Source organism: Elephantulus edwardii, unplaced genomic scaffold (assembly GCF_000299155.1).
Source record: "Elephantulus edwardii isolate Elephantulus edwardi_28Jun2011 unplaced genomic scaffold, EleEdw1.0 scaffold00475, whole genome shotgun sequence".
Lineage (NCBI taxonomy): Eukaryota > Metazoa > Chordata > Mammalia > Macroscelidea > Macroscelididae > Elephantulus > Elephantulus edwardii.
In genome coordinates, this window is record NW_006400225.1 from 676370 (window position 1) to 686953 (window position 10584).

At 42.4% G+C, this 10584-nt stretch overlaps 1 protein-coding gene across 1 annotated transcript; it reads left to right on the top strand.

The window, feature by feature from the left end:
- The first annotated feature begins 7711 nt into the window (after window positions 1-7711).
- On the top strand, window positions 7712-9736 carry LOC102859703 (APC membrane recruitment protein 3-like). Its single transcript, XM_006902949.1, has one exon. It carries the CDS (start codon window positions 7712-7714, stop codon window positions 9734-9736), a length of 2025 nt encoding a protein of 674 aa, XP_006903011.1.
- Window positions 9737-10584: the final 848 nt, after the last annotated feature.

Here is a 10584-nt window from a genome sequence, read left to right on the forward strand (position 1 = left end):
TGTGCTGTCTCTTCTTCTGTGCAAGGATGCACATGGGATAGAAGGAACTCTCATATTTTATGCTGCTTCGGTGTAGGAGTCTTTAGCTACAGAATCACCAAGCAGTGTACAATTTTTTTGGAAATGAGGGCATGGATACATTTAGGCTTTTGCTCTCAGGCAATAGCAGTCTCATCTTCTGGCTTTTCAGATAAATCCTGCAATGCACGTGAAAACTATCGTGAGAGGTGACTGTTTAGCCTGACTCAGATCAGGTAGTAGCCCTTTTACCATTTAGCGAGTGCTTACCTATGTACATGTTATTGTTAGGTGCCATTAAGTCAACTATGACTCATAGCAACCCTTTGAACAACAGATCTGAACCTTGCCCTATCCCACACCATCGTCACATGCTCGACCTCATTGTTACAGTCACTATGCCAATCTATCTTGTTGAGGTTCATCCTCTTTCCCCCTGATCTTCCACCTTTCCAAACATGATGTCCTTTTCTGAGGGCTTGGCAACATGCCCAGAGTATGTGTAACAAAGTTACACCATCCTTGCCTCTATGAAGGTCCTTCTAAGAAAGACTTGTTTGCTTTGTTCTTTTTTGTAGTCTGTGAGATACTTAGTACTCTTCCCCCTCATATCACATACAGACCAATTATTTATAAAGAAGTCAGCTATGACAACTTTAATGTGGAAATTGACTGGATTAAGTACACACGAGGCTTCATGTGACTGTCCCAGTATTTGTCATCTGGGCAATCATACTTGTTATATCAGTGTGCAAAGATGTTAGATAAATTTCAGGTACCAGAACTGTCCAAGAAGTATGTATGATCAGACATTATATGTATGACAACAGTCTGGAATAAGAGGTACATTGCAGAGTGAACTGGGGGAGGGAGAAGAAGTAAAGAGGAGGGAAGAAAGTGAACAACAATTAATGAATGAAAATCCAACTTCTCTGTAAACTTTCATTAAAGTCACAAGTAAAAAAAAAGGATTGACAATACTACCAATGTTGAGTTCAAGGATTTAATGGCTTTTTTGAAGGCTCATTTTTCAAGTTCAAAGTAGGGCAAAATTTTCAGCTGTTCATAACTTTAAATCCATTAACCTCTCTGAAAACAAAAAAAAAGATGTAATTTTATTTATAGAGGTTTGTCTCATACAAATAGAGATCTGGTGGCCTTGTGGATAAGGAGTCACACTACCAACCCCAATGCAAGTGTTCTGAAATCTATCAGCTGCATCACAGGAGAAAGAAGGACAGTCTCCTCCCAAGTGATTTACAGTCTCTGAAAACATGTTAGAGGGTCAGTTATGAGTTGGTTCTGATTTGACAGTAATGAGTTTGAAGGTTTTAAGTAGCAAATAAAGCATCTTAATTATTTTTTTTTTAATTTTTTTAATATACTTTTTTAAAAAAAAACTTTGTGTGTGTGTACTGTCAAATCGGATTGGACTGGTACAGGAGGAGATTGTCGCTCCTTCTCCAGCAGAGCATCTGGTGGATTCGAACCAAGCACCTCTGGGATTGCAGTACAGCTTCTTGCCACTAGGCCACCAGAGCTCCAGCATCTTAATTCTTGCCGTTAAAAAATTCTCAACATTGTAAAATAATCTTTATCGTACCTAGTTTAATGGGTTTCCAAAAGTGTGGTACAAAAAGATTTTCTCAAAGCATAAATGCAGTTGAAAGCTCAAAATTTCTTGTCAGCAAAATTATATTACCTCCTATTATATTTTAAGACTTGTGTAAGCTATGTTTACTGCTTTCATATCCATTTTCATTATGAATTAAAAAATGCCTCAAGAAAAATAATTTGTAGATTTCTCTATGAAGCAAAGTTTCAATTATTGATTCATAGAATGACAGGCTGTTTAAAAGCATAGACTTAACAGACAGGCCTGAACTCAAGTCCTAGCTGTGTAATCACACTGACTGATTTTTTACTTCATTGAACATTTCTCATTTGTAAAATAGGGGTTCAGTAAGATAATCAGAATATTCTACCTTGTTATATAGTTAGTTGAAACCAAGGTACAAATGCAAGTTCTCTGACTCCGCAGCCTGAGCATTATGCTATATGAAGCAAAGCGTATTAGAGTTGAGAAAAGTTTTCTAATCCTCAAAGGATTATGTGGAGTGAAAATGAGTTCTATTGTGCAGCGTGGGGAATTGTCAATACAGCTAATCTAGGAAGGAGCAGCTAGACTGGCATGCCAGCTTGTGGTACTGGCCTACTATCTAGGCTGTAGCATTAGTCCTTACCAACCAAAATTTCTCTAATCTTTCCCTTGCCAGACTAAAGCGGGACGGGTCCTCAGGTCCCCCATGATCAAGAAGAAGAGATGGTCTAGCAAGCATAGCGTGTTTCACATGAAAGCAGAGGTGTGAGCTGAGTGCACATGAAGACATAGCAGGAATTAGAATGTGTTCTCAGACTAGAATTTTGGGTCTCCAAACACCACCACTCCAAGCAATATGATTAAAATTAGACCCTCATTTTTCTCTACAAAATCCATTACTGGTGCAGGTGTCTTTTTGGCTTCCTCACTTGCTTCACTATACCTCTTGCACATGGATTAAATGTGGGCCTCCATGCTCACAACTTCTTGCCTTTTTCTTTTTGCTCTTTCACTTGTGGGATTCTCACATTGCTTCCTTTGAAAAGACCCTATAAATCCACTCATCTTTTTTCTCATGATTTTAATTTCCATCTAGAGAGATGGTTATCTCCATACGCTCACCCACCTTAACTGCCTCTTACAAGTTTTCTCTACCCATACCACAGTCATAATGGATTCCATTCTTCACATAGGTGTCAGATAAATAGTGTTAAATTACTCCTCAAACCTCTTATTTAGAGTATTTCCGTTGTTGCTCTTAGATGCCATTGAGTCAAGTATGACTCATAGTGACTCTATGAATAACAGATTCAAACATTTTGCTATCCTCATCATCTCTGGTGCACTTGAGCCAATTGGTACAGTTACTGTGTCAATACATCTGGATACTGATCTTCCTCTCTTTTGCTGATCCTCCACCTTTCCAAGCATGATGTTCCTCTCCAAGGAATAAGCTCTGCAACAACATGCTCAAAGTAAGAGATACAAAGCTTCACCACCTTTGCCTCCGAGGAGCACTCTGACTGCACTTCTTCCAAACTATATCTGACAGTCTATGGGATATTTAGTACTCTTAACACCACAAATCAAAGGCATCACTTATTTTTCTGTCATCCTTATTCATTGACCAGTTAGATGTGTAGTAAGTGATTGAAAGACTATGGCCTGAATCAGGCACACCCAAGTCTTCAAACTGATATGCTTGTTATTATTTTTGAGAGGTTCCTAAAAGCAGGCTTCTTCAGTGCACTATGTCACCTTATCTACTGACTGCTGCTACCAAGTGGGTTCATTGTTGATCCAAGTAAGATGAAATAACTGACGATTTCAATCCTTTCTCCATCATAATGTTGCCTATTCGCGCAAGATGAAGGCCTTTGTTTTCTTGATGTTGAGATGTAATCCATATTGAAGACTATATATAGTTCTAGATCTTCTGTAACAAACATTTCAAGTCCTCCTCACTTTGATCAAGTAAGTTGTGTCATCTGCATAACATAGGTTGTTGATGAGTCTTCCTCTGATCCTGAAGCCAAGATCCTGAAGAGTTTTCATAGAGTCCAGCTTTACAGATGATTTGCTCAGCATACAGACTGAATAATTATGGAGAAAAGATACAACTCTGACTCATACCTTTCTTGATTTGTAAACTATGCAGTGTTCCTTTGCTCTGTTTGTACAATAGCTTCTTGGTCTAGATGTAGATTTCATATAATTAAGTGTTCTGGGATTTCCATTCTTCTCAGTGTTAGCCATAATTTGTTATGATCCTTACAGTCAAATGCCTTTGCATAGACAATAAAACACAGATAGACATTCTTCTGGTATTCTCTGCTTTCAGCCAGAATATATATATGACATCAGCAATGATATCTCTGGTGCCATGGCCTTTTCTAAATCCAGCTTGGACTTCTGGAATTTCTTTGTTTATGTACTGTTCTAGCCATTTTTATATGCTGTTAAGCAATATTTTGCCTTCACGTGATGTTAATGATGTTGCTTGATAATTTCTATCACTTTCTTTGGGAACAGGAGCAAATATAGATCACTTCCAGTTTGTTGACCATGCAGCTGTCCTCCAAGTTTCCTGGCATTGATGAGCACTTCCAGGGTTGTATCTATTAGCTGAAACATTTTAATTGGTATCCCATCAATTCCTGGTACCTTATTATTTTTTTATTATACTAGTTTATTTACAAAATTCGAATACATTGTTTTTCAGATCAGATTCTTCCAATTTCCTTCACACTCACCCCGCCCCCATCAAATTGTACGACCCCATGATTAATCCACCCACCCCTGTACATCCTCATCCCTCTGCTTCTACCCTCCACCCCCTTTGGATCCTCATACTCATTCTACAATAATGGTTTTATACAATATTTGTCCTTGTAGGACTCAGCCAGTTCACTCAGCATAATGCTCTCCAGTCCCTCCCAAACTAGGTAATAATTTACAAAGTCATTACTCCTGTGTGTTGCATAGTATCCCATTGTGTGATTGTACCATAATTTCTCAATCCATTCGATTGTGGTTGGACATCTGGGTTGTTTTCATCTTCTTGTGGTGGTCAATAACCTTCTATGAATGAACATTGGTGTACACAAGTCTGGGACCTTATTTTTGCCACTACCTTCAACACAGCTTGAACTTCTTCCATTCTTTCATTTCTTGAGTCTTGTTCATATGGTACTTCTTGAAATTTTTCAGGGTTGACCAATTCTTTTTGGTACAGTGACTGTATTCCTTCCATCTTCTTGTTTGGAGGTTCTAGCAGGCAAACACAGCTACTTGTATACCCTTGACTGAAGGATGGTCCTCCTTCTATTGGGGATGGCTGTCCTCAATGAAGCATGCAGGGTCTTCCTCCTCAATCAAACATTCAGCTCCAGGAGGGACTAGCCAGCCAGATCAGTTGAATCAACGCTGACAATCAATGGGGTGACAGATATTGCAGCCAGATCACTCTCACATCCCCTTCCATCTTCTTTTGATGCTTCTTGGATCATTCAAGATTTGTTTTTAAGTTCTTTCAGCTTAAGAAATGCTGAGCTAATACTTCTCTTTTAATTCTCTGACTCCAGCTCTTTGCATAATTTGTTATATTTTACTTTCTTATCTCAAACTGCCCTTAAATCTTCTGTTAAGCTTTTACTTCACCATCTCTTCTCTTTGATTTGGTTTCTTGGTCTTTAATGGAAATTTTATAGTTTCTTCTGAAAATCTGTTTTGATTTTTTCTTTCTCTTCTGTCTTTGCAATAACTTTGCAGTCCCTTTATAGATAATATTCTCATTTTAACTTATATTTTTATCATTCACATACATTGTGTTTCATGCCTGTACATTATGTTCCATATAGTCTTTCATTTACATTCTATTTCATTTTTTTTTAATAGTGTGGCGTTATTTCTTCCCTTACAATCATCCCATCAACAACTACTTTCGTGAAAGCATATAAGCCAGCCACTTCATGCCTCATGCCCTATTTTAGATAGCCAATTGCTGACTTGCTGATCCCTATCAAGTTAGTACTCTGAGGGAAAAAGTTCATCTCTTTTGCTCAAGTATCCTCTCTTCAACTTGGAAACTTTTAGCATCAGCATCCATAAGCAAAGTCCAGTCCAGAGTAAGCCATCAGGTTGCAGCATTCAACACTAGCTTACAGCATGGATCATCTTCTCTTCATCTTGTTGGGTTCTAGTCATGTCATCTCCAGCCATCTGTGGCTAGGTTCAAATGGGCATAATCTGCAAGCTCAGAAGCTCACACTTCTCCCTGTGTTCCAGACTCAGTCCTAGCTTCCACAAGTCAATGGTCCTCATGATTCCCTGCTCCTCAAGCCAACAACCCTTCTCTGCTCATCTACACATTTTTGCCTGGTAGGTGTACAATGCTTGAACACACCCAAATTCTGCCTGTTTCCCCATTGTTGTATTTTTCATGGATAATATTCTTGATTTTCTCAACAGCTCTTTGATCACTGGTTTCAATGCCTTAAACCTGTTCTTAGAAGATATTTAAATTCAGGTGGGATGGACCCTAGGTGTTATTTTGGCTCTTGTGGACCTATTTTAATTTTCTTCAGCTTCAATTTTAACCTGCTCATGAGGAATTGATGATCTGTTCCAGTCAGCACCTGGCTCGATTTTGACTGCTGATATTGAGCTTCTCCAGTGATTCTTTCTATGCTGTATTTCATCTGATTCCTGTTCAGTCCATCAGGTGAGACCCATGTGTAAAATTGCTTTTTTTATTGTTATAAAAAGGTGTTTGTGATGAAGAAAATGTATTTGGGATGATGTGTAAAATTTGTACATTAAATGTACAACATTTAATCATTTGCCCTCCAGCTTTGTTTTTGTCACCAAGTTCATACTTTCTAACTGCCATTCCTTCTTCATTGTTTCCAGGTCTTGCTTTCCAGTCACATTCATAATTATGAATGCATCTAGATCGCATGTTTGAACAAATTGCACTGTAAATTTGGTAGAATTTCTCAATTTCTGTCTCTTGAGAGAATATTTATTTAATGTAGTCTATCATAGCTCTTTATTAACAAGTTGCCGCACACTTTTAAATTGACGACCGTGCTTAGAAACACATTTTGCCGTCATTTGCGGCAACGTGTTAATATCAGGATAAGGTCAGCCTCCTCAAATGTATGATATTAATAAATTATTAATACTCCTGCTACTTTCCTCAATTCCATACCCAAGACAGACATCAATAAGCAATCCCATAACTCTCCCATTGAACTCAGACTGGGCAGCAGAGCTTTCACTGGATGGCACTTCAAGTTAGGTTAGGCACAAAACGTACCACCTGACTACCTTTTCAGCACTGACAGGTTCTCAGTGTACACCCTGTTTGCCTGTGTTGCATCCTTTTGCCATCCACCACAATATTCTTTCTCTTTTCCATTTTCAAGCTCTACAAACACCAAAAGATGCTTGGCTATGCCTTATCTCTCCCATCTTGTATCCCCAGAGATAGATGCATCCAGGAACACTGCATGTATCCTTTCCACCTACTGATGCCTCTGCATTTAGCTCAGAAGACAGGCTAATTTTCTTATGTGTAACTGGCTTTTCTAGATGAAAGAGGCAACTTATTTATTGGATCTTGCATTCTATCCACATAAAAAGGCCAGTAAGCCTTCCTCATAAGTTATAGTAATGATGAACTGAAGTGCTATTTGTGAAATCCCAGGACTGGTGGACAGAAGTCTGGATTGACCAAATAAACTCTGGGATAATGCTTGGAAAAGTTAAGAGGTCACAGATACATGAGTCGTCAGACCCCAGGCTAGTCTCATTTTGGGTGCTTTTGGGTGCCTATAGGCATCTAACTTAATTTCTCCATGCATCAGTTGTTCATCAGTTGTCTTCTGACTCCATTGTACAGGTTCTAACTTGAACATCAAAGGTCATCTCCTGATGCCTGTATGGCAGAGGCTCCTATAGCTAAGTGAAGCTGTATAAACAGTGGCAGACAGAGTTTCCAAGACACGTGTGACTCTCTAGCTTTTTTCCTCCTTTAAACTTGGGTACTAAGTGCCTGTGCTTCCTCCACAGCTGCTGTCAGTGGGAAACATGGAGCTGAAGAGAAGAAAGACCTTTATAAAATCCAGCCTGCAGCTTTCCCATGAGAAATCTCAGCCCCTAATAACCACTGCCCAAACCAGAGAGGATGCTGGATTCTGGCCTAACTTGCTAGATGGACAGCAAAAGTCCCACAATGAGAAGGCCTTTCTGGCCAGCCCGCAGATCCAAGAATATGATAGATTCTCCAAGAAGGGAGCACAATTAGGCCCCAAGAAGAGGCCCACAGGCCTCTATGAAACCACTTTCAAAATGGAGCAAAAGATCAAGACTTATGACTGTGTTCTGGGGGCTAACACAGCAGCCACCATCTCAGGGCCACTCATAGGTAGTGCCAGTTTTCCTGGGCCTTCCAGCAGATTGGTGTCTGCAAGCAACTGCAGTGGCCAGGACATGATTGACTATCGCCACTTTGTGCCCCAAACGCCTTTTGTGCCTGCTGTGGCTAAGAGTATACCCAGGAAGAGGATTTCCCTGAAACACCCCAAGAAGTGCTTTAGAAACCTGCTCCACCTTTGCAGAAATAAGACTGAGAGCTTGGCCTTCTTGGCAACTAAGGGTAAGGCCCTGTCCTTGCCTGAGGACTCACCAGAGGCTGAACAGAGGCTGAGAACAGCCATCTTTCATCTGGGAGAGAGCCCAGGACCAGATAGCCTATTCCAAGACCTGTCTGACGGTGAGCTCCCATCTGATTCTTCCTTTGACCTCTGCAGGGCACTATGTGAAGATGTGGCCTCACTTAAGAGCTTTGACTCTCTCACAGGCTGTGGGGAGATCTTTGCTGATGAGAGCTCAGTGCCATGCTTGGAGCTGAATGAGGGCTCTAAAAGTGCACCCCAGAAACCCCAGTCCTTCCAAAACAAGCAATGTGCCCTGGTGGATTTATGGCTGGAGATGCCCCAGGAGCCAAACACAGGCCAACCAAGACTGGATGCAGCACAGCTGGCCCAGCTGCCTCTGTGCCCCTGTAGGAACCTTCATAGTGACTCTAAAGTCAGCTCCACAGACATTGGCACTCCCAAGAGTGAGCAGCCAGAATCTGTGTCTACCAGTGATGAGGGCTATTATGACTCCTTTTCTCCTGGCCTTGAGGATGACAAGGAGGTGACCCTGAGCCTGGGCATACCTGTGGCCACCTTCCTCCAGGATAGCTATAGTGGGGATGCCCTCTATGAGTTCTTCAACAACCCTTCTGAGGGCCTAGTCAGCCCAGCTCTGAATGAGGGGCTGTGTGTATCAGCGAGTGTGTCAGGGTCTGCCATGGACACACCCGTGTCCATATGCAGCTTCCACGTTGGAGCTGAAGAGAACCTGGCCCCATCACCTGCTCCTGATATACTTGGCCAGGGCTTCCTGCAGAGCTCATGGAAGGGCAAGGAGTGCCTGCTGAAACTCTGTGACACAGAGCTCTCCATCACCATGGGCATCGTCAACTGGCTCCGACGTTCTGGCCCTGAGTTCAGGGCTCCATCTGCCCCATCCTCTGGGTGCTCCTCAGTCCCACTTGGCCTCCAGGGAACTCTCAGAGGACTGGCAGAGAAGCTGAATGGCAGCTCAGAGGAGGCAGGCCCATGTGCAAAGAATGTGGAGGGTAATGGGAGGCAGCTCTCAGATATAGGCAGAGCTGCTGTATGCACAGAGCCCACTGGGAAGGAACCGTGGACACCGCTGGAAACTGAAGGCCTGCCTACAAGACAAAATAAGGCCCCAGGAATGCAGCAGGAGTGGGGAGCCCACAGGATGTCCAGGGCTACCTCTCTGGAGCACTTACAGGTCTCTGCAGAAGAGGACTTATTTTCTCCCATAGCATCTGTGCTCACCATGGCAGCAAACACTTCCAGCAAAAACAAGATCTCAGACCTCCCTACCTGGACAGGATCTGAGAAGGGACTCAGCCCCGCTATGAACCTGGGGTATCTACAAGGCCCCTGGACACTGGACACTCTTGAGCAAGAACCCTCCCTGATGGACTGTGTGGCCAAAGTGGAAGCTCTCCATTTTCATCAGGACAGTTAGAACTGGGTGGAGAGCCACAAGAGACAGGATGCTGTCAGTGGTCCTACAGACAACTGGCAGGCAGAAACCTGTCACTTCACAGCAGAGGAAGATGTGCCAATTACCAAGAACAGCCAGCACTTAGAGGCCACCATCTTCAAGTATTCCACTTCACAGCCCAGGAACAGAAGTGCCTGGGCCACATAGCCTGAGACTGAGATGACAAGAAGGGGCACAGAGGGATTAGCCGGATGCTGGGCTGGGCCCCTGGAGCCTTTCACTAGGAATCCGGGGTCTTGCTTCCCACAAGCAGCAGGAAGGAGCCAGTTCTACAAGTTCCCCAGCCTGCCTCAGTCATCCCCTGGTCCATAAGTGCTTTTGGCCTGGCCAGCCTCACATGTAGAGGATGTCCAGGTTAGCCCTGGTCAAGCCCCACAAGGACAGACACACATTCACAGGGCCTGCCTCTTGCTTCATTGTGCTCACAGTCAGCCACTTAGATCCTGAGACTCAAATTGGTGGTAAGGGAAAGGCAGGGCTTGGGCAAAAGGAGGGGCATTTTAACTTGTGCAGCATTCTTACCTAAGTCAGCACCAGTATTGAGAAGTCAAGAACAAGGATCATGACCCTGCTATAGAAGCCTTACTAATCTTAACAAAAGGAAGCAAAGATGTGGCTGTGGTGATTATAGCCATATATTTGGAGAGGCTCAGACTTGAGATTCATGAGCGCAAGATGGGTACATATCATAAATTCAAGGCAGACCAAGTTACTGTGTCTGTAATTTGAGTTGAAAATAAGAAATCAGGGGTTCTCAGAATGAGAGGGAGTAACTAAAATTTCAGTTCACAAAGTGAATAACAGGGAGT